The sequence below is a fragment of the Paroedura picta genome, chromosome 12 (genome assembly GCF_049243985.1).
Source record: "Paroedura picta isolate Pp20150507F chromosome 12, Ppicta_v3.0, whole genome shotgun sequence".
Lineage (NCBI taxonomy): Eukaryota > Metazoa > Chordata > Lepidosauria > Squamata > Gekkonidae > Paroedura > Paroedura picta.
The window spans coordinates 49042875-49067494 of NC_135380.1; the positions used below are offsets into that span (position 1 = coordinate 49042875).

The 24620-nt window shown below is 49.8% G+C and overlaps 1 protein-coding gene across 7 annotated transcripts in view; it reads left to right on the forward strand.

Moving 5' to 3' along the window:
- Nucleotides 1-24620, forward strand: part of SARDH (sarcosine dehydrogenase) — a 151982-nt gene that overhangs the window by 41597 nt on the left and 85765 nt on the right. For 6 of the 7 annotated variants that reach the window (XR_013226036.1, XR_013226037.1, XM_077306762.1 and 3 more), the window contains exons 8-10: nt 11344-11473; nt 16086-16172; nt 18847-18937. Coding sequence is in view for 5 of the 7 variants with exons in the window: in XM_077306762.1 (XP_077162877.1) it covers nt 11344-11473; nt 16086-16172; nt 18847-18937 (308 nt within the window). In the remaining 2 variants the exon portion in view is untranslated. The remainder of the gene's footprint in view (nt 1-11343; nt 11474-16085; nt 16173-18846; nt 18938-24620) is intronic. The other variant, XM_077306766.1, reaches the window with a different exon arrangement.

The window sequence follows — 24620 nt, forward strand, 5'->3', positions numbered from 1 at the left end:
AATAAAAAGAATGTGCAATCTCAGACAATAATCACTTAATATCATAAAAACATTTCCAGACTACGTATGTCCACCTATCCTAAAGCTCCTCTAGGTACTTGCTCTCTGCAGCACCACTCTGGCCCTTATTTTCTTTGCTGCAAGGGCAAATAATGACATTTTGTTAGAAACAAATGAATTAGTATCTGCTAACAAAAACAAAAGTTTTTCCTGGTCGGATTTATCATTTAGCCCATCTAGTAGGCCAGCTCGAAATTTGGCCCTAGGATCTATATACAATGGGCAAGTGAGAACGTAATATGGGATATCCTCCAGGACTAAAGCTCCACAAATACAGAAGCATTGATCTTTTGGTGTTATATGGTATCGCCCACTCAGTACAGCTGTTGGCATTGTTTGAAATCGCATGGAGGTAAAAGCTACTCTGAGACTATGAGTTGAAAGATAGACTAGATAGGAAGATCTCAAATGGTTTGTTTTGAATAATTTGTACCAGGGTGAACTTTTAGATTGCAGGATTAATGATCTATCAATCAAGGCATCTGAGATAAATATCCAGTCTCTGAGTTGGTTATTATCTCCTGAAGAGTTTAACAGGTCATCTGGGATGGAATAAAATGTTATTTAAAAGTCTGGAGCGAGAAGGATCTTTGGCCAACAAAAGCTTAAAAGATTGTTCACTAAGTGAATTTGAACTTGATATTCCGTGCTTCCATTTCTTCCATACTTTTACAGTGGCCATTACCAAGTTCCTCAACCTATCTTCATAGGGTTGGTCCCTTGGCCCCAGATCATCCTCGTCGCTCTCCTCTGTACCCTTTCAATTTTATCTACGTCCTTCTTGAAGTGAGGCTTCCAGAACTGCACACAGTACTCCAGGTGTGGTCTGACCAGTGCCGTATACAATGGGACTATGACATCTTGTGATTTTGATGTGATGCCCCTGTTGATACAGCCCAAAATGGCATTTGCCTTTTTTACCGCTGCATCACACTGCCTGCTCATGTTTAGTTTACAATCCACGAGTACCCCAAGGTCTCGTTCACACACAGTGCTACCTAGAAGCGTATCCCCCATCCAGTAGGCATGCTTTTCATTTTTCTGACCCAGATGCAGAACTTTACACTTATCTTTATTAAATTGCATCTTGTTCTCATTTGCCCATTTTTCCATTGTGTTCAAATCTCGTTGAACTCTGTCTCTATCTTCCGGAGTATTTGCCAGTCCTCCCAATTTGGTGTCATCTGCAAACTTGATGAGTAGTCCCTCCACCCCCTCATCTAGATCATTAATAAATATGTTAAAAAGTACCGGGCCGAGCACCGAGCCCTGATGTACCCCGCTACTCACCTCTCTCCAGTCTGATGAAACACCATTGACAACAACTCTTTGAGTGCGGTTCTGTAACCAATCCCCTATCCACCTAACTATCTGAAAATCCAGATTGCAGTCCTTCAACTTATCCATCAGAACATCATGGGGAACCTTGTCAAAAGCTTTACTAAAATCCAAGTAAATGACATCAACCGAATTTCCCCGATCCAGCAAACCTGTTACTTGGTCAAAAAAGGAAACCAGGTTGGTCTGGCAGGACCTGTTGGAGACAAATCCATGCTGACTTCCTTGGATCACCAAATTGTCCTCCAGATGTTTGCAGATCGCTCCCTTTAATATCTGCTCCATTATCTTCCCCACAACAGAGGTCAGACTCACTGGTCTGTAGTTTCCCGGGTCATCCTTCCTCCCTTTTTTGAAGATCGGAATAACGTTTGCTCTCTTCCAGTCCTCCAGGACATCTCCAGTCCTTAAAGAGGTTCCGAAGATGATGGACAAGGGCTGTGCAAGTTCTCTGGAAAGTTCTTTGAGTACTCTCGAGTGCATTTCATCCGGACCAGGGGATTTGAACTCATCCAGTGCAGCTAAATGCCTCTCGACAACCTCTCTATCCATGTCAACCTGCCGCCCAGACACTGTCCTTTGGCTACAGCCATCTCTAGATGTGCCTAAACACTTTGACCTGTGGGAAAAAACAGATGTAAAATAGGCACTAAGTCTTTCTGCTTTCTCTGCATCTTCTGTTTGAGTTTGTCCATCCGCACCCAACAGTGGGCCTATTGCCTCCTTTACTTTATGTTTGCTCCTCACATAACTGAAAAATCTTTTCTTGTTACAGTGGGCTTCCCTGGCCAATCTTAGCTCACTCTTGTCAAACGTACAGGAAACTCACAACAAACTTCTTAAAAAGAGTTTTATTGGATAGTTCTATACGAAAGAGGCTACAAAGTCAAATCTGACCAGAGGCCAGATTTGCCCCAGCTTATCAATACATTTCTCCCGCCCAAAACTTGACAGTTCCCAGGGGAGGGGGCAGGAGAGAGAAGGAGAGAAAAGGCAGATGTATAACATAAACAATATTTCACTCTCACAACCTTGAGAAGGTGACAACAATCCCGTGAGCCCACAACAAGATAAGGTTAACATAACATCACGACTCACTTTTATAGCTAACAAACTACAAGGCCTGGAGCAAGCAGGCGCCAGGTCCAATTAAGTAATATAACTGACATGGAGGAACTCAGGCTAATTTATGACAGAGATTCTACAATCCTGACATCCCTCCACACTAAAATTAACTCTTCCCCCACCTAGCCGGCATCTACAGGACGGGGGCAGTCTGGGAAAGCACGATGGAAAGCCCGGAGAAGGCGGGGTGCCTTCACGTTTACAGCCTCAACCCACTCCTTGTCTCCGGAAGGGAAATCCTTCCAGTCAACCAAATATTGGAGACGACCCTTGTGTACACGAGAGTCCAGAATCTGGTTGACCTCATAGTGGGTGTCTTTATCGATGTAAATCGGCACTGGTGTAGCTGGAGGGGGGTGCCACTCGTCCGGGGCAGGGGCTCTCCGCAGCAGGCTGGAATGAAAAACCGGATGCACATTCCTGTAAGTTTTTGGCAAAGCAAGTTCCACAGTTACAGCATTAATCAGTTTCACCACCTTGAAGGGCCCCACGTATTTGGGACCAAGTTTCTTCGATTTTTGTTGACAACGCAAGTTCTTGGTGGACAAATAGGCCAAGTCTCCCACTTTCCATACGGGCGCAGGTGCCCGTTTTTTGTCTGCCTGGGATTTATAAGCTTGTTTAGCGTCTTTGAGGCAAGCAACAATCGTTGGCCACCCTGCATTAATTGTCGCGGCCCATTTATTGACATCAGGAGCTTCAGGGGAATTCAGCTCCCAGGTGGGAGCAGCCACTAAATCAGTCCCGTACACCACCTTAAAGGGGGACACCCCCGTGGAAGAATGGGCCCCATTATTGTAGGCAAACTCGGCTAGAGGCAACAGGGCAACCCAGTCATCCTGCTGGTGGTTGATGAAACAGCGCAAGTATTGTTCAAGGATTTGATTCACCCTTTCGGTCTGGCCATTAGACTCCGGGTGGTAGCCCGATGTGAGGGCTTGCTCCACCCCCAGCAGTCTCAAGAGCTCCCGCCAGAACTTGGCAACGAACTGGGGGCCCCGATCCGTCAGCAAGCGCCCCGAGATCCCGTGCAGCCGTAGTATGTGGGTCACGAATAATGAAGCCAATTTGGCAGCAGAAGGCAAGCCAGCGCAAGGGATGAAATGGGCTTGTTTGGAAAAAGCGTCCACCACCACCCAAATGACAGTTTTCCCCTGGCTGGGAGGCAGGTCCGTGATAAAGTCCATTGTGACATCAGTCCACGGACGGGATGGGGTGGGCTGGGGCTGCAACAATCCCCTTTTCTTCCCACCAGCTGGTTTTGAAACGATGCAAGTGGGGCACCCGTGCACATATTTTTCCACATCCTTGCGCAGAGTTGGCCACCAGTAATGTCTTCGGATCAGCTGCAGGGTTTTCACAAACCCAAAATGTCCAGCGGTTTTTGCATCATGACAAAGTTTTAAAACGTCCCCGCGCGCCGCTGCGGGGACAAAAAGCCGCTCGCCTTTAAAAAACAACCCCCCTTTCTCAGTCAGGTCTGGGCGGAGGGAGTGGAATTCAGAGTCCTGTAACACCTCCTTTTGAACCCAGCCCCCCGGGATGGACGTCCCAGGTTTTGCTTGGCTGCGCGTCACCGCGGCCATCCCCAGTTGGGCGGGGGTAAAAACTGTATCCACCAATGGGTCACGTTTGCTATTGTACTGGGGCAGGCGCGACAAGGCGTCCGCCAAAAAGTTCATTTTGCCCGGCAGATGCTTGAGGGAGAAGTTGAACCGGGAGAAAAACTCCGCCCACCGCATCTGTTTCGCTGAGAGCGAGCGGGGCTGCTTGAGCGCCTGGAGGTTTTTGTGGTCCGTCCAAACGACAAAGGGAACTGCGGACCCTTCCAACCAATGCCTCCAGGTGGATAAGGCCAATTTCACTGCAGCTGCCTCTTTCTCCCAAATCGCCCAGTTTCTTTCAGCCCCGGAGAACTTTTTTGACAAATAGGCCAGTGGGTGCAACCTCCCATCTTCCCCCTCCTGTAGGATTACGGCCCCCATTGCCACATCCGAAGAATCTACTTGCACGGTGAATTGCTTGGTGGGGTCGGCATGGGCCAGCACTGGCTCAGAGGTAAACAGTAGTTTCAACCTCTCAAAAGCGTCCTGACACTGGGGGGTCCACTGGAGCGGCGCGCTAGGGCGACACGCTGCCTTCCCCCCCTGTTTCGTCTTTAACAAGTCAGTTAGAGGCAATGCCACCTTGGCGAAATTGGGAATGAACGTTCTGTAGAAATTTGCGAATCCTAAAAAACTTTGCAACTGCCTCCTTGTACGAGGGGGTTCCCAAGCCAACAAATCGCGCACTTTGCCCGGATCCATTTCAACCCCTGCTTGGGACACCCGGAAACCCAAGAATTCCACCGCATCTCGGTGGAACTCACATTTTGACAGTTTGGCAAACAATTGGTGCTTCCGCAGACGGCGGAGCACTTCACGGACCAACTTTGCATGACTCTCAACATTTTCAGAATACACCAAAATATCGTCAATGTACACCAACACCCCCTGATACAATAAATCATGCATAATTTCATTGATCATATTCATGAACACGCCCGGAGCACCGGCGAGGCCGAACGGCATTATGGTGTACTCAAATTGCCCCAGGGGGGTGTTAAAAGCAGTCAAGTACTCGTGACCCTTTTTTATCCGGACCCGGTAGTAAGCCTCCCTCAAGTCCAATTTCGTGAAAACCCGTGCCCTCCCCAAGTGGCCAAGCAAGTCTTTTATCAGAGGCAGCGGGTAGGCATTACAAGTGGAGACAGCATTCAGACCCCAGTAGTCCGTGCAAAGGCGCAAGGACCCGTCTTTCTTTTTCACGAAAAGGACTGGGGCCGCCAGGGGTGACGTAGCAGGTCTGATGAATCCCCTGGCAAGATATTTATCCAAGAATTCCCTGAGTTCAGCCATCTCCCTCGGGCTCATTGAATAGAGTTTGGCTTTCGGGAGCGACTCTCCCTTTTTTAGTTCAATGGCACAATCAGTCTTTCGGTGGGGGGGAAGTTGGTTGCACTCGGATTCCGCGAACACATCAGCAAAGTCCCGGTACTCCGGAGGGAGAGTCCCTTCCCCCACGGAGCCCAACGCGGCCACTACCCCTTTGTCAGGTGGGGATCGCGGCCGCGCGTGCTGTTTGCAACCCGGGGATGTGAACTCCACGGTCCCTTTCTTCCACTTCACCGTGGGGTCGTGTTCCCTCAACCAATCTAGTCCCAACACACATGGGAATGCAGAGTGGGGCGCTACCAGGGGTTGAATCCGCTCCCAGTGTTTTTTTACGTCCAAGTCCATGGGACGCGTCTTCACCGTAGCTTCCCCCCCGGGCGCGCACTTCCCGTCTAGTTGGGTGATTGGCAGGGGTTCCCCCAAAGGTACCTTGCCCACCCCCAGAGTCTTGGCCAGTGCTGGGCTTACTAAGGATTGGGTGCACCCTGAGTCCACAATGCACCGGACTCCCACCTTCTTCCCGGATTTGGGGTTGGAGAGAGTGGCAGGTAGCAGTACCAAGGGGGAATCACTCACCACGCGTTTGCCCCTTTTGGCGGCCTGCTGGCGGGGCGCCTTTACAGCAGACCGTCTTCGTTTCCCGACTGCCCTTCGGCTTGATCCTCGCCATCCGGACCGCTGCCCTCCTCTGAGTCGTCCACGGTTGATGCGGCGACCATCGGCACCAGTAGGGACTTGGCACTTTTCTTCGGGGCCGTTTTCTTGGCGGGTTGGGCTTTTGCCGGGGAGCTGCCAGTAGATTTTGCTCCGGTCGCCGTCTTTGAGGGGCATTGAGCAAGGAAGTGGCCGGCTTGGCCACATCCCAGGCACAGCCCTTTCTCCATGCGCCGAGTACGTTCAGTCGGCTCCAACTTTGCTTTCGGCTTGACTTTCGCGGGGGTAGAGGTCTTTGCTCCGGCCTTCCCTGCCATTCCCTGGAGCACTGCCGCCCTCTCCAGACGATTCTCCATTTCCCCGGCCAGATGGATCCATCCATCAACCGTGAGCGGGTCGTCTAACAGCAGGCATTTGCTGGACAAGTCGGGCGAGAGACCCCCCACGAACGCCAGCACGCGTTGGGGCTCGGTCCAGTCCGGCACCGAGGAGACAAGCTCTTTGAATTCTCTGGCGTACTCGACCACCGACAATTTCCCTTGCTTCAGGGCTTTGAGCTTTTTCTCCACGGTCTCCCTCTCAAATGGCTCCACATACATTTGGCGCATGGAACGCAGGAAATGGTTATAATTGCGGATGGCTCGTGGGTTGTAACGGTACAAGTCCAGGAACCACTTTGCTGCCTTGCCCTCCAGGGCTTCCCCCACAAACCGGACGCGCTCGGCGTCATCGTTAAAAGTGAACCCCATGTCCATCATGTAGGCTTGGAGATGCACCAGGAACGTTGGGAAGGCTGTGGGGTCCCCCGAAAACTTAGCCTTGAACTTGTAGGTGTTCCGCATTTCCACTCCCCAGAGGTGAGGAGGTAGACGTCCCGGACCCCAACCCGCCTGAGCAGGGATCCTCCCTCCACGACCGATGCCTCGTCCTACTCCTGCCCCCGCTCTCGCCTCCGCTGCAGCCCTTGCTGCCTCCGCCGCTCGCGCGGCCGCCGCAGCCGCCTCTCGTGCCGCCGCCGCCGCCGCCGCCGCCGCTTCGGCTCCCACAATGTTCGCTGCCGCCGCCGCTGCCCCGTCCGCTGCTCCTGCCCTGTCCGCCGCTCCGGCGCCTTCTGCCGCTCCGCCACCCCCGGCGTCTTCGCGCTCCTCGTCCTCCCTCAGCGCTCTGGCCAGGGCCGCCGCCTCGGCCTCCGCAGCTGCTTGCATCGCGGCCGTCTCGCGTTCCCGCAGGGTGAGCAGACCTCCCGATCTCCGACCACCGGGTTCGCGGGCACCTCCGCTGTGCACCTCTCGCAGCAGGCGTTGCGTGCGGCGTTGCTCCTCCGGATCCAGCCGACCCGAGAGGTCCTGCAGCCAGTTGGTCACCCTGTCCAGTTTGCACTGCAGGTCCTGCGTCTCACCGGCGGGCTCCAGCCCGTAGCTAGGCATTCCAAGATTATCCGGCCACTGCTCATCCCCAGTTGGTCGGTCATACTTCGATAAACGCCTGCGTTCGGTGACGTGCCTTTCCAAAAAATCCTCGGTCCCAGGAGTTGCTCCTGTCACGGCCCTGAGCATGCCCGAGCTGTACGGTCCTACCCCGGCACCGTCGCCCTGGGAGAGGTCCCAATCCAGGCCCTCTCCTTGCTCAGTGAAAGTATTTCCTTCGCCCTGCATGCTGGCAGGTGAAAGGAGTTGTGAGATTTGACTTAATGTCAAACGTACAGGAAACTCACAACAAACTTCTTAAAAAGAGTTTTATTGGATAGTTCTATACGAAAGAGGCTACAAAGTCAAATCTGACCAGAGGCCAGATTTGCCCCAGCTTATCAATACATTTCTCCCGCCCAAAACTTGACAGTTCCCAGGGGAGGGGGCAGGAGAGAGAAGGAGAGAAAAGGCAGATGTATAACATAAACAATATTTCACTCTCACAACCTTGAGAAGGTGACAACAATCCCGTGAGCCCACAACAAGATAAGGTTAACATAACATCACTACTCGCTTTTATAGCTAACAAACTACAAGGCCTGGAGCAAGCAGGCGCCAGGTCCAATTAAGTAATATAACTGACATGGAGGAACTCAGGCTAATTTATGACAGAGATTCTACAATCCTGACATCTCTCAGCTTTGGCCTTTCTTATGATTGATCTACAGTGCCTAGTAACCTGTAGGTACTCTTCTTTAGAGCTCTGTCCTTCCCTCCATTTCCTGAACATTTTCCTTTTCTTTCTTAGTTCCTCTTGAAGTTCTCTGTTCATCCAAATAGGCTTCTTAGAGCTCCTGCAGTGTTTTCGTCTTTCTGGGATAGTCATTGATTGAGCATGCAATAGCTCTTGTTTGAGTAGCGCCCACCCTTCACATGCTCCCTTCCCTTCCAGCATTCTCGTCCATGGTATGACACTCATCATGTCTCTGAGTTTATTAAAGTTTGCCCTACGAAAATCCAACATCCGCGTCTGGCTACAAGCTTCCTTGGCTCCCCATCTCAAAAGGAATTCTATGAGGACATGGTCACTTCCTCCTAGGGTCCCCACCTCCTTCACCTCATCCACCAACTCTTGCCTGTTGACTCGGTGTGTCTTCAGACAAATCGGCTTAACTGCTGGGTTGAGATTGAAGGGGATTGGCGGGCAAGTGTAGCAGCCAAGTGTGCTGTTGAATATGGCCCCGAACTCAGTGCAGACTGCCTCAAGTGGTGAGGACTGTAGGCGATGGATGCCAGAGATAACAGTGTCGAGTGGGGCGAATCAGTCAAGACCCAGTAGGCTGGTGCGGTAGCCCTCGATGATGACCAGCCATAAGTCCTTGGTGATGGACTTATGTTGCACCTGGAAAGTGCTGGTGTCAATGACGTTAATGCGGTTACCCTGGAAGTCAGTCAATTGCAGTTTGAGGGGTCACAGGCATGGAATTCGCCGGAACTTATTGAGGGTCTCTTTTGAAATCATGAAGGAGGAAGACAGGAGTCCAGCTCCATACTACAGGGAGCCCCTTCTATGTTGACCATCACACGGATCTTCTACTGTGTACTGTCAATTGACTGGATTGTGATAGGTTGTGATTCGTGGTAGATAGCCAAGGTGCCAGTCGTTGCACTGGAACATGGTGCAGTTAGACTGTTTTTGTTTGTTTGTTTCGGTGCCTGTCCTTGCCGGCCCTGGAAGTGGTTGTCTCTTGGTGTTCTAAAACCGCTGGGTTGGACTGGCAGGCCCTGGCGATGTGGCCACGTTTGCCACAGTACCTCTCGGAAACAGCACATCTTCCTTGGGTGCGGGCCACCTCAGCTGGCGCAAGCAGCTGGCTGTTGTTTCCGGTCCCTGCATCACACAAACGAGGAGGGTCAAACCTCTTCTCTTTGGACTTGCTGGCCTCACTGTTGGTGTCCGTGTCCTGGACCGGTGCTGTTCTTGGGCAGAGTCTGGCAGATGTGTGAGCCTGGAGAACAGCCTTGGTGCTGGCTGCAGCCACCTCAGCCTCAAGTGCCTCATCGAAGCCTTTCTGGAATGTCAGGTCCCGCTGTGAGAACAGGCGCCTTTAAGTTCACTCATCTTGCAGGACACACACAAGACAATCTCTCAGCATCTAATAGACATTCTTAAGTGGTGGTGCAGTGGTGAGCGGCCAGTCGCAGTGCTGTCATGAACTCAGTGACAGATTCTCCCTCGAGCTGGCTTCGGTGGTAGAACGTGTCACAACGGGTGATCTCTGCTGGCTGAGGGTCAAAATGGTCTTGGAGCTTCTTGACAATTGTCTCATATGTGGCCTTTCTGGGTTGGACCAGAGCAAGCAAGTCCCGGGCAAGGGCAAATGTTGCCCTTCCACATATGCTGAAGATCATGCTGCGCTTCTTTGCAGGATCTATGATGTCGCTGGCTTCACTGTAATCTTTCAACATAGGTCTCCCTGTCCTCGGCATCGTACCCTAGGAAGGGTTTGAAATTTGGTGTGGTGGCCATGGCGTGCTGATGCCGTGACTAATCAGTGGTCCTTGTGGCTTAAGGTACCGCGGCAAGCACAGAAGAAGCTGGACCCAGTCTCTCTGAGGCAACGCCCAAACCAAATGATCCAGCAAGCAGAGCGCCAATCTCTCTGGGCAGTACTCAGCAGAGTTGCTCCAGCGGTCCTGGGAGAGGCACTGCAAGGGACTCCTTTGTCGAGAGCTGGAACTGCATTCAACCGACTGGTCCCTTGTCAATGGGCACCAGGCGCAGCTGAGGCTGGTCCACCAGTGGCTTCGGCTGGACCATCGCATCTCAGGGCAGGCTGCCTAGGACAGCGATCCCATCCTCGTCGCCAGTATTAAGTCTGTGGGTTCTGTGAACACAGACTCCAATTCTTCAGAACAGCTCTTTTTATTTAGCAACTCCAGCAACAAACTCCAAATACTGAACAGAGAAAAACAGGCAAATTCATGCAGTTTTATACCTTTCAGGCAGCCCGCTGCTGCCTCTGATTGGCCCTAAGCAGAGCAATCCGATTGGCCCTGAGCAATCTGATTGGCTCTAAGCAGAGTGATCTGGTTAGACCTTAACAGGTTGCTTTGATTGCTTAGTTCCTTGGCTGGCAGAAGCCCTCATTTGCATCAGTAGCCAGAGGCCCACAGACATAACATGTGGGTTGCATCATGTGCTAGTATTTCTACCTATTGAGAGAGAACAATCCAGTAAGAAGAAGAATTGGTTCTTACATGCCATTTTTCTCTACCTGAAGGAGTCTCAAAGCAGCTTATATTTGCCTTCCCATTCCTCTCCCCACAACAGATACCCTGTGAGGTGGGTGAGGCTGAGAGAGCCCTGATATCACTGCCCGGTCAGAACAGCTTTATCAGTGCCGTGGCGAGCCCAAGGTCACCCAGCTGGCTTCATGTGGGGGAGCAGGGAATCAAACCCGGATCGCCAGATTAGAAGTCCACACTCCTAACCAGTACACCAAGCCATCTCTAAGCACTATAACAAGCACAGTGTTCAATATTTCTTGGAGGGTTGTTGGGAGGGAAGTTCATTTTGCAGTTCCCAAACTGCTAAAGAGTATTACCTGCAAGCCAGCAGGCCAATGGGTTTGGCTGCCCCTCGCTTTGTTGGAACGGGGGGGGGGGCAATTTCAGCTGCTGAGGCTCCCATGGAGTCATTCTAAGGCAAGTTCTACCCCCCTAAGCCTTAGACAAGCATTGCTGTGCTTTGGAATGTACTGCTAATCCCCGTAGCATTGTCAGGACACTGCCCTTGGGGGCGTCCATTTTCCCTCCTGCAGGTATCCGACCACTTTGCCTTTGGGCTCTTTGACCTCGATTGGGATGTCTTCACACAGCACATCGAAGGTGCAGTCAACAGAGTCCCAGTGCTTGAGAGAACAGGAATTAAATCCACAGTGTGTGGTCCAGGTAAGGGTGTCCATGGCCTGCCCATCAAGCACACCACACTTATTAAGCCCTCAGACTGCCTCTGAGTATCACTGGCTTTTCGTTTAGCTCTGTCAATGACCTGATGTCAGGAACGGAGGTTTCAGCAGCATCAGCGAGACCATTCCTCTGGCTTAATTCACATGACTCTGGAGAGCAGATAGAGAATAAAAGTCTTTAATGAAGGTATCTCCAAAGCATGATAGAAATCCAAAGCATAGCAGAGCGCAAAATTGACTGAGAAACAGAATAAAGATCTAGCCAGCTTTTTATAGTGCTGGAACTACAAGCGGGAAAAAGGGGTTCACATTTAAAAGCTTTGAACTATCTAAGCACGAAACCTGGAGACATCCAGACTGATCTTTTACTGGATGCCAGGAAGTCTCCCGCTGGCTCTCAATCTGTTCCCCTGGGAACCAAGGCCATATGCTGTTAAGGCAGAGCTCCCTGCAGTGAGGGGGGGCTGAGGTAGTTGAAGAGATGAATTGATGACCGGCTGTAGTTTACAAAGGAATGCAAAGGATGGGAGAAGATTAAGCATAGTGAGAATGGGCACCTGGCCCCGAAGTCAAGTCTCCCAGGCAACTCAGGAGACCCGGAAAGACTCTGCACTAGAGTGTGAAGAATTATTGTATGCATACTTCGCCAGGGACAATAGTGAAACCCAATCATCCTGATGATAATTTATAAAACAATCAGAGGTACTGCTCAAATATCTGGTTCATTATTTGGTCTGTCCATTATTTGGGTGGTGACTGCTTGACCATCGCTAGTTGTAAGCAGGCCCCCCAGAACTTAGCAACAAACTGACTTCTGTGGTCACTCACAATTCTGTCTGAAAATGCGTGAAGTCTAAGCACGCGATAAATAAACAATTCTGCTAGTTTCTGTACACTAGGGAGGGAGGAGCAGGGAACAAACTGAGCTTGTCTGGAGAACATGTACACTATTACCCAAATTACCATTTTCCCACAGCTGAGGGAAAGGTCCATAATAAAATCCATGGAAATAACTTCCCAGGGCCTGTGGGGTGTTTCCAGGGGTTTTAGAAGCCCCACCAGCTTTCCCATTGCTCGTTTCATAGTTACACATACTGTGAATCCTTTGATGTAATCATCCATGTTCTGGTGGAGCCATGGCCACCAGAATTGCCTGCGCACCAGCAAGAACATTTTTGTGAACCCAAAATGCCCCATCGCCTTACTATCATGACACACTTCCAAGATTTCCTTTCTGAGAGGGGAAGGAATTAGTATTATGTTATAAGTTCTCACTGTTCTAAATAATTCTTACCATTTAAAAATTTTATGTATTCCAAATAAAAATGTTGTATTTTACCACATTATGAAAGTTTTCAATGTAAACCACTGTGAGCCTCATGGGAGGGCAGTATATAAGAATGAATGGATGTTGGGCCCTCCAGATGTTCATCCACCTACCCCCTGAACCTGCAGCCCTCCACACCTTTATTATGATTCAGATAAATGCACCATCCCAAAGAAGAAGCATCTCCACTGTCACTGCAAGAGCGATGTGGTCAATTGCTCACACAAAGTTGCTCATCCCCCATGCTTGCTCAGTCTAAGCACCTTTAGACTGAAGAGCTCCATTTCAGACAAACCATCTTTGCAAGCCATGTAATTGTGCCCATTCTCATTGGGCCCCCTGTTCTGTGGGGAGCTAGGCATGGGCATTTAAGCTCGGAAAAGCCAAAAGCTATCTGAATCATTGATTATTTGGATACTTTTTAGGGTCAAACCACCCATTCCCTACATTCAGACAGTCTATGCTTCCCCCCTCCCCGCCTTCTCAGGAGTGTGCGCCAACAACTGATAATGACAGGTGCGTCACCTTCCTTTAAATCCCTCCCTAAGCTGGAGAACAGGCATGGTGCCTGTCATTATCAGCTGTTCAGTGTGCCAGCTACTCCCTTTAAATGCTTGCCCCACCTTCACAAGCAAAGCTGTTGGCCGCTCCCTCTAAATGCTCATCCAACTTTTGCACACAAAGCTGAATGTGAAAGGGGCATTTAAAAGGAGTGGGTGGCATACTGAACAGCTGATAATGACAGGCATGCTGCCCGCTCTCTTTAAATCCTTTCCAAGCTGTGGAGGGATTTAAAGGGAGTGGCCCACAGCCATTTGGTGGGCACTCTCCCTCCCCTTCTCAGGCAGTGCTTGAAGATGGCCAGTGATGGGGACCTTACTACCACAGGCCACCAATTCCACTGCTGAACTACAGTTGTCAATTTCCCCGTCTGTTATCTAGCCTAGTGGTCCCCAACCTTTTTATCACCAGGGACCGTGGTGACAAAACTTGACAATTTTACTGAGGCCTGGGGGGGGGGGTAGTCTTTTGCCGAGGGACATTACCGCCGCCTGAGCCCCTGCTCCGCTTGCTTTCCTGCCGGTGCCGCTGACATTCCGCCACGCGCTGGGGGGCGCTGTCAGCAGCAGCTGCGCAGTGCCACACCGAGGGGGAGCCCAGCCATGGTGGCCGCTGGACAGCACCAAAAGTGAGCCAGCGGCAGAGTGGAAGGGCAACCCCCGAGGCAGCAGCCAGGGAGGAGGACGAAGAGAAGCCACGGCCTGGTACCAACTGATCCATGGGCCAGTACCGGCCCCCGGACCGGGGGTTGAGGACCACTGATCTAGCCAGTACCATTTCGTATGTAGTTTAAAGCAGTGGTCCCCAACCTTTTTATCACCGGGGACCGGTCAACGCTTGACAATTTTACTGAGGCCCGCGGGGGGGGTGGTAGTCTTTAGCTGAGGGCCATCACTGCCTGAGCCCCTGCTCCATTTGCTTTCCCACCGGCGCCCCTGACTTCCCACCGCCCACTGGGGGGTGTTGCTAGCAGCAGCTGCACTGTGCCACGCCGAGGGGGAGCCTCAGCCATGGCAGCCGCCGGAGAGCACCAAAGGTGAGCCGGGAGCAGAGTGGCAGGGCAGCCCCCGAGGCAGCAGCCAGGGAGGAGGAGCCGCGGCCTGGTGCCGACTGATCCTCGAACCGGTCCTGGTCCCCAGACCGGGGGTTGGGGACCACTGGTTTAAAGCCATTACTGTGGGCCTGAAACTCTGTTGCCACCAGGAACTGCTCCCTGCCCTCCTCTGACAACCTTCAAAATACTTAAAGAGAGTGATCATGTTCCCTCTCTTCTCCAGGCAGAATATTTCCAAGTCCCTCAGCCCAAATGAAGGATTACGATGTTTCTATACTAATGCATAGAGTATGGTAAACAAGCAGGAGAAGTCCTAATAGAGAAAGGGAACTAATAGACATTAAACTTGGTGGGATAACACTCATGATTGGAATTGAGGGGTACAACTTATTTACAAGGGACAGACAAAGAAGGAGAAGAAGTAGCAGTATATGTTAAGAATGTGTATACTTGTGAGGAAATGTATGTGTCTGATCATGAAAGTTCAGTTGAGAGTCTGGGTAAAAATTTAAAAAGTAGGAAATAATAATGGTATTATGGAAAGGGTCTGCTGTAGACCACCAGGCCAGACTTGGATGAGATGCTCCTAGACCAGATTACAAAGTTGTCAAAGAGGTGGGACATAGTGGTCCTGGGTGATTTCAGTTACCAGATCTCTGCTAGAAATCAAAAGTCCAATAAGTTCTTGACTTGGTGAGAACTTCATTTCCCAGAAAGTGGAGAGGCGAACCAGGGGATCCACAATTTTAGACTTGATTCTCACCAACAGGGAGGAACTGGTTGATGAGTTGATGAGTCCTTCAGCGTCAAGAACTGGGCACACTTGGCAATAGTGACGGTGTGTTTTTGGAATTTACAATTTTGGGGAAGGGAAAAACTTTACTTGGTCAAACATATTGGCGGACTTCAGGAAAGCAAAATTTTTGTGGGGTGATTGTGTTTTACTCTGCTCTGGTTACACCTCACTTGGAGTATTGTGTTCAGTTTTGGGCAGCACAACTGAAGAACAATGTAGGCAAACTGGAGCGCATCCAGAGGATGGCAATGAAAATGGTGAGGGGTTTTGAGACCAAGACATGAGGAAATGTTGCCAGAGCTTAGTGTGTTCAGCCAGGAGAGAATATGACTAAGACCATCTTCAAGTACTTGAAGGGCCGTCACATAGAGAATGGAGCATAGTTGTTTTCTGTTGCCCCAGGGGATCAGACCAGAACCAAAGGAATGAAATTAATTCAAAAGTTCCTGACAGAGTGATTCCTCAGTGGAACAGGCTTCCTCGGGAGGTGGTGGATTCTCATTCCTTGGAAGTTTTTAAGCAGAGGCCAGATAGCCACCTCACAGAAATGCTGATTTTATGAAATTAGGCAGATTGTACGTGGCTGGGCTTGGCTTTTGTGGCCCTTTCTTGCATACCCAGGGAATTGCTGATATCCATTTTGGGTTCGGGAGGCAAATTTCCTCCAGGCCAGACTGGCTATGGGTTCTTTTTTTAGTGGATGGCATAATCTGGGCATGGAATTTGGGTCACTGTGGCTGTGCAAGTAGTTGTGAATTTCCTGTATTCTGCAGGGGTTGGACTAGATGACCCAGGAGGTCCCGTCCAACTCTATGATTCTATGATAACAGAGTTCTTAATAGACTGCTGTCCTTTAGAATCCTTTACTGCTGACCACAAGCCTCTCATGGGAGAAGTGCCGGAGGTCCGTGGTTTTTTCCTGGGATGTGGTTTCAACAGCGCAGGTAAGTGGTAACCTCTCCCCCCCCCCACTAAAAATCCTTTAGTTATTCACTTTTGCTTTGATGCTGGAGCTTTCAAAGGAATTGAATTCCCAGGGACCTTTGGCACCGCTGGGCTGCCAACAGCACAGAGCCTTAGGATCAGCAAAACCTGGGACCAGCAGTGGGAATCTGTCAGGGTCTTTTATTCCCTTCTCCAGTCTTAGGGGTAGGCTATGCCTCAGCTAGCCTGGCAACGCTTCAGGGGCCAGCTTGGAGGGAGAGCCCAGATCCTCCTCGCTTGGTGCCAGCAGTTGCAAAAAAAGCTGGCCGACCTGGTGGAAGAGACCTCCCTCACTTGGCAAATACTCCGGAAGATAGAGACAGAGTTCAACGAGATCTGAACACAATGGAAAAATGGGCAAATGAGAACAAGATGCAATTTAGTAAAGATAAGTGTAAAGTTCTGCATCTGGGTCAGAAAAATGAAAAGCATGCCTACTGGATGGGGGATACGCTTCTAGGTAACACTGTGTGTGAACGAGACCTTGGGGTACTTGTGGATTGTAAACTAAACATGAGCAGGCAGTGTGATGCAGCGGTAAAAAAGGCAAATGCCATTTTGGGCTGTATCAACAGAGGCATCACATCAAAATCACAAGATGTCATAGTCCCATTGTATACGGCACTGGTCAGACCACACCTGGAGTACTGTGTGCACTTCTGGAGGCCTCACTTCAAGAAGGACGTAGATAAAATTGAAAGGGTACAGAGGAGAGCGACGAAGATGATCTGGGGCCAAGGGACCAAGCCCTATGAAGATAGGTTGAGGGACTTGGGAATGTTCAGCCTGGAGAAAAGGAGGTTGAGAGGGGACATGATAGCCCTCTTTAAGTATTTGAAAGGTTGTCACTTGGAGGAGGGCAGGATGCTGTTTCTGCTGGCTGCAGAGGAGAGGACACGCAGTAATGGGTTTCCACAAGCGCAAAGCCAGAAACAAGAGGGGAGAGCAGCAATGCTGACACATGCAGTCTGTAGGTAACACATCCATGTGCACCCCTAAGGAATTAAGCACTCATTTTATAGATAGGAAACACAAAGCGTGAGTCTCTCCAAGGGCAATAATCGAGATATCCAGAGCAGAGACTGCAAAGCTGAAAACAAGGACTATCTCAAGAAAGCAAGCCAAGTTTTATGCAGGGCTATCAGCAGATCTAGAGAAAAATGTCCTGTACCTTTAGTCCCACAATGCATTTTCTGTTCAAAGGGCTAGAACCAAGAACTCCTGTCCCAAAGTGAAGAGGACAAGTTTTCCCATGAACAAAGAGTTCTTGTGGAAGCCTTAAAGTGCCTAACACATTTCTGGTAATAGTGCTTCAGACACTAGGATCCATTTTTTCAGATACAGTTTTTGCAGGTTTGGTTGAGGGGGCGGGGAAAACTGATGGCAGAGTGCATGGTTTGCACAGAGAGGGTCTCCAAACTCAGTTGGCAGTTCTAGGCAAGGGGTCTCTGAGCTGGGAGTGATCTGCAGTGGAGATCCTGAAATCCACTGCGAAGCCAGATATAGACAGATGGCTCACAAGTTTGACTCTATAGTTTCATATGTTCCAGGCTGAAATCCTGTGCACAGTGAAAGTTGGTGCTCAGATCCCATGCTAAGTAAATATGCACATGATCAGACTGGACATCCTTGAGATGGCTGTAACAGAAATCAAACTCAGTAACAAATGGGAGTTAAGTTTTTAAATAGAACAGTTCTCTAAACTTCCCTGCTAGACAGCACAAAATCAGGGGTAAAAGGGTGGTGCCTCCCTGGCCCTATTTCTTTCATGTTCAGGAGAGATCAGGGACAGAGAAGCTGATGTGAGACACATAAAAGCTTCTGCTGAAAATGAAAGTAAAGGCAGTCTGGAAATACATGCATAGCACAACAGACTCTCTTGCCTTCAAAAGGCACCAAACAGTTGAAAGCCATCTTTTCTGTTGCGTTGGGGGAGTGTGGGAGACGTCATCTGTTAACTGGCTAGAAATGGCAGAATCCTGCCCTGCCAATAGATAACTGGTCAGTTGACAATCCAAATTTGCACGTTATCATCAGTTCAGTTCAAAGCAATTTCGTAGCTTCCTAAATCCGCTGCAGTCAATGTGCTCAGAGGGACAGAACTCTGTCTTGTGTCCCACCCAGAGTAGCTGCCTGAGTGGAGAAGCAGCCCTGGAGCCTGCCCGGCCACCTGCCTGGGCCACAGAGGAGACCTCAGGCCTGCTTGACGTAATTCTCCCGCTGGCTGAAGTACTTTCCTTCAGGGACTGCTTGAGTCCAGAAAACACAGATCAGAGCACCTCATCACTGGCTGTCATAACCAGGCACAATACAGTAGCTGATATTTCTGTCCTTCGGGGTCGAGAAGCTTCCCCCCTGGCAGGTGCCTTTTCAGGTAAAGGAAGTTGCTGTGCTCTACCTTTCAGACCTTCCTACCCCTAGGCCCAGGACTGGTTGTGGTCCTGGTCTTCAGCCAGCTTTCTTCTTTGCCTTCAGAGCAGCTCCTGCTCCCTTCCTGCCTTGAAATCTCTAGGCAAGAATTCAGAAAGACACTTTGTTTTCAAAGATGCCCCTGAAAGTGGGCTGGAAATGGTACTTTGTCCTAAGCAGTTCCCTGCCCCTGAGTGTCGTTTCACTTCCTTTCTTTATCCCCAGGGATGATGCTTGGCGGAGGCTGTGGGAAAGAGCTGGCTCACTGGATAGTTCACGGACGGCCTGAAAAGGACATGTATGGCTACGACATCAGGTGAGTGGCTTCCTGCTCTGGTAGCAGGAAGAGAACAAGAAAACATCCCTTTCTTTTAGTTTTAAAAAATTAAGAACAACATTCTATCTACATCTAAATAACAAAAAAGATTACAAAATTTACAAAAATAAAATAAGAAGAGAAGAAGAATTGGTTCTTATGTGCCGCTTTTCTCTACCCGAAGGAGTCTCAAAGTGGCTTCCATTCGCCTTCCCTTTCCTCTCCCCACAACAGACACCCTGTGAGGGAGGTGGGGCTGAGAGAGCCCTGAGATTACTGAAGAAGAAGAGTTGGTTCTTATATGCCGTTTTTCTCTACCCAAAAGAGTCTCAAAGCAGCTTCCATTCGCCTCCCCTTTCCTCTCCCCACAACCGACGCCCTGTGAGGGAGGTGAGGCTGAGAGAGTCCTGATAATACTGAAGAAGAACAAGATTTGGTTCTTATTTGCCGCTTTTCTCTACCCGAAGGAGTCTCAAAGTGGACAAAATGTCAGATATCGAAAAGTAGTAAGAAGAGAATTTGGGGCAACTCAAAATAATATGAGGAGGGAGATCAGGGACCTTGCCGCTATGAAAACATAATCTCTCTGTTAAAGGAATACAGTTAAACCTCCCTAAGAAAATGTTAAGAGCCTCTTGTGGCGCAGAGTGGTAAGGCAGCGACATGCTGTCTGAATCTCTGCCCATGAGGCTGGGAGTTCGATCCCAGCAGCCGGCTCAAGGTTGACTCAGCCTTCCATCCTTCCGAGGTCGGTAAAATGAGTACCCAGCTTGCTTGCTGGGGGGTAAACGGTAATGACTGGGGAAGGCACTGGCAAACCACCCCGTATTGAGTCTGCCATGAGAACGCTGGAGGGCGTCACCCCAAGGGTCAGACATGACTCGGTGCTTGCACAGGGGATACCTTTACCTTTACCTTTAAGAAAATGTTAGAAGGAAGAGAGTTCAGCTTTCTCCCAATATATCTCCCACCACATGTGACAGAAATCTACCCTTTCTTCTCCAGAAAACCAACATCTACTTTCCTCTGCTGTCAGAGGACACCCGTTTCTTCTGTTCAGGTGCCCAGTGGCAGAGTAAGCCCAGGCAGCATCAGGGGCCTCTTTTTCTCCGCAAATGAGACTGGGAAGTTGACTTGCTGGTTCAAAGTCATATCCAGTTAGCAGAGTTTGTTCCAGAAGTCCTGAGGCTGAGTAGCCAGCCCTGAGAAGGCACTGTGGCTTTTGAACCCCCTCCCTTTCCTCTGCCTTGGGGGTGGGGGGAAATAGAGGCAGTTGCAGTTGCCAGGCAGGTCCTGTGGAAGCAGACAGTTCTGGATAGGGGTGAGCGCTTCAGGGTGGTTCGGCCACCTCTGCGATCATTGAAGCCCGAGGCGGCCAGCAGCAGTGAGGGGAGGGGTGGCGCCAGAGTTGGCGTGGCACCTGTATGCGGCTGCCGGCCGGTGGGCCAGCGCCACCCCTCGCCTCTGCCGTGGCGCTGGCCACCTTGGGCTTTGGTGATCGCTGGAGAAAGCATTGTATTCCACGTGTATCTACTCCAATGAATCCAAAACTGCAGATTTTCACTTTTGGGATCTTAGCTTCCAGGCAGCTGCGGTAGAAGATGCAGCCACACAACGTGCCTTTGAATCCTTTGACCCTCTCCTGCAAGGACCATGACTGTTAGGCAGTAAACATTTGCCAAGCTGTGTGTCTCCCTGCTGAACTAATCCCAGAGGGCCATGCAGCAATGATTTTTACTGCTTTGCTCGCTTAAATACGTACAATTTCTAGGCCCTGCTAAATATTCCAAATTGGAGTTGGCCCTTTGGGTTTCTCACACCAGATCATCGTCAAATGTGGATTTCTAGCAAGTGACAGATTTCTCTGCCAATGCAGGTCCGGTTTGTCTGCAGCTGTTTCCCTCTGGGAATTGATTGCGGTTAATAGTCCTAATTAATTCACATGTCAGCCTGTTCTGCTAGCCTCCCTTCGGCTTCTGTGTGATTAGCACCGGTCAAATGCAAAGCAGATTATAGCTATTCTGTAATTACATTTGAGGGGAGAGGGGATGCTGCGGGTTCCAGTTCTGCTGTGAATTATATGCTAAATTAATAACTGTATGAAATTTCTGATGGGGGAGTAAGCTCTGAAGGAAACTTTTATCTCCTTTCTGGCTTCGGGGGCTTGTGAACCAAAATTTGCCAGTGCCGGTATCCTATGCTGCAGAAAACTGAGCCATTCTTCTTAGGAAGTAGGATCAGGATCTGAGGAACCATTAAGGTTGACAATGTGAGAAGGGGTCAGTTGTGATCCAAAAGGTGCAGCCCATTTGGCAGCCCTGCACAAACCTCATTGGGATAAAGGGCTTCACGAAAACCCGGCTTAATTCTTACCAGACCTGCCAGTCATATGCATCACTATAGGATGGGTGAGATTTGTCATGGTAGCAGTACACGTGAAAAGGATCTGGGGGTCTCCGTAGACCAGACACTGAACATGAGTTGGCAGTGTGACTCAGTAGCTAAAGTGGCAAATGGAATTTGGGGGCTGTATCATGTCCAGATCACGTGAGATAATGTTACTGCCTTACTCTGCTCTGGTGAGACCTCAGTTGGAGTACTGTGTTCGGTTTTGGGCACCACAACTGAAGAAAGACGTAGAGAGACTGGAGCGCATCCTGAAGTCTGCTATGAAGATGGTGAGGGGTTTGGAGAACAAGTCATATGAGGAAAGGTTGATGGAACTAGGTCTGTTTAGCATGGAGAGAAGATGACTAAGAGGTGATATGATAACCATCTTTAAATACTTGAAGGGCTGTCATAGAGAAGATGGAGAAGAGTTGTTTTCTGCTGAAACAGAGGGTTGGACCAGAACCAATGAGTTGAAATTAATTCAAGAGAATTTTCAGCTAAACATCCGGAAGAAATTCCTGACAGAAATTCCTGAGAAATTCCTCAGGAAGTGGTGGGTTCCCATTCCATGGAAGTTTTTAAGCAGAGGCTAGATAGTCATCTGACAGAAATTTAATGAACTTAGGTAGATTGTGAGTGGGTGGGCAGGAAGGGATGGGCCAGTGTTTGTCTCTTGTGGCCCTTCTTTGCATACCCAGGGGATTGCTAATAGCCACTGTGGGATGGTAGGGGAATTTCCTCCAGGCCAGGCTGGATTCTGGAGTTTTTTTGGTGTGTGTGGGGGGGAATCACTTGGGCATGAAATTGGGGTCACTGTAGGTTGGCAGGTAGTTGTGCATTCCTGCATTGTGCAGGGGGTTCGAGTAGGTGACCCTGGATGTACCTTCCAGCTCTATGATTCCATGATTGTATGGTAACAATCCTATGGAGCAACAAGCTTGAGGTCTGAAATAGGATCTAAGTGAGCATATTCTCAACCAATGTGCTGCTAGGATGTCCACACCAGGATCCAATCAATTAAAATCTGCATGCAACCAACCACTCACACACACGGCTGATCCATTGTGTTACTTGTGTATATATCGGGGGGACTGTGGGATTTTTCAGTGCGACCTTGGTCCTACCTTGTATCATGTTCTGGCACCACTAAAGAGCAGCAATGATTTCAGTGTCCGTGTGTTACTGAAAACATGGATTTAACACTGGCAACAAATTTGCACAAGTAAGCAACCATCTCCTGGAATCCCTGCACACCATGGAGGGGGCTACACAAACCTTTTGAGGGGGGACAAACTGCTGAAATTGCCTTCCGCTCAGTGCCTTATTTCCAGGAAAGGGACCATCTGACCAACTGAATGTACTGTCCAGAGAGCAGACTCAGTCTTGCAGATTACGGTTGGGCGCTTCGGCATCCAAAGCTGCCACTTGTGCCCAAAGCAGCAAGCGCCGTGTCGAAGGGGGGGAGGGGAGGTGATGCGCTGGTCAGTGCACACACTCAGGCACAGAGTGTTGATGCCTGCGCCTCCCCTCCTCCCGCGACGCGGTGCTGGCTGCTTCAGGCGTGAGCGCCCAACCCTAATTGACATACTCCTCCATGGGTGTCTGAAGCCATTGGACTTGGGTGGGCGGCCTACGTTCAAATGCCAGTTCCATGCAAATCCTATCATGGACCCGCAGATCCAGCGGGACACATTTTTGAGCGTGTGTGGCATGACAACCTTTGAACTTACTAGAGACCTGACTGCGCCCACCAGTTTCAAGACCATCACCTTCAGCGACATGATTGTGAAGTTGGACCAATACCAAATCCTGAAGCCCAGCATCATCGCAAATAGCCACATGTTCTACCAGTGTGTGCAACATGAGGGCAAGATGGTTGCCGAGTTTGTGGCGGTGCTCTGGAGATGCTCCATGACCGGCTGCCCCAAACTGCCCCAAAGGCCACAGCCTTGTTCAGATGCACCAGAAGAAGTAACCATTCGACCACTGCTGCTGGTCTCGATTATTAGTCCCAGCAACACCACAGTGGGCATTTCTAGCTTCTCCTGTACTGCCCCCTGGCTTCTGAGCTTTGCTGGTCAACGAGGACCTGTATGGCACCACGATACTTGCAGGACTGCTAAGCAACTTTCTAATGGGGAAGGAATGTTATGTATGAGGCCATGTTAATGATCCTACAGAGGACTGAGGTTTATTGTGAGATTCTTCAATGCGGTCTTGGAAACTACTTTGTATCCTGTTCTGGCACCAATAAGAAGCTGCAACGATTCCAGTGTCTGTGTGTTCCCTCCTCCAAGTGACAACCTTTCAAATACTTAAAGAGGGCTATCATGTCCCCTCTCAACCTCCTTTTCTCCAGGATGAACATTCCCAAGTCCCTCAACCTATCTTCATAGGGCTTGGTCCCTTGGCCCCAGATCATCTTCGCCGCTCTCCTCTGTACCCTTTCAATTTTATCTACGTCCTTCTTGAAGTGAGGCCTCCAGAACTGAACACAGTACTCCAGGTGTGGTCTGACCAGTGCTGTATACAATGGGACTATGACATCTTGTGATTTTGATGTGATGCCCCTGTTGATACAGCCCAAAATGGCATTCGCCTTTTTTACCGCTGCATCACACTGCCTGCTCATGTTTAGTTTACAATCCACAAGTACCCCAAGGTCTCGTTCACACATAGTGTTACCTAGAAGCGTATCCCCCATCCAGTAAGCATGCTTTTCATTTTTCTGACCCAGATGCAGAACTTTACACTTATCTTTATTAAATTGCATCTTGTTCTCATTTGCCCATTTTTCCATTGTGTTCAGATCTCGTTGAACTCTGTCTCTATCTTCCGGAGTATTTGCCAGTCCTCCCAATTTGGTGTCATCTGCAAACTTGATGAATAGTCCCTCCACCCCCTCATCTATTCTAGATCATTAATAAATATGTTAAAAAGTACCGGGCCAAGCACTGAGCCCTGAGGTACCCCGCTACTCACCTCTCTCCAGTCTGATGAAACACCATTGACAACAATTCTTTGAGTGTGGTTCTCTAACCAATTCCATATCCACCTAACTATCTGAAAATCCAGATTCCAGTCCTTCAACTTAGGTGGCGAGCTCCCCCTCACTGGCAGTCTTCAAGCAAAGGTTGGATACACACTTTTCTTGGATGCTTTAGGATGCTTAGGGCTGATCCTGCGTTGAGCAGGAGGTTGGACTAGATGGCCTGTATGGCCCCTTCCAACTCTATGATTCTATGATTCTATGTGTATTTACTGGAACTCATGAATCTGCCTTCAACTGACT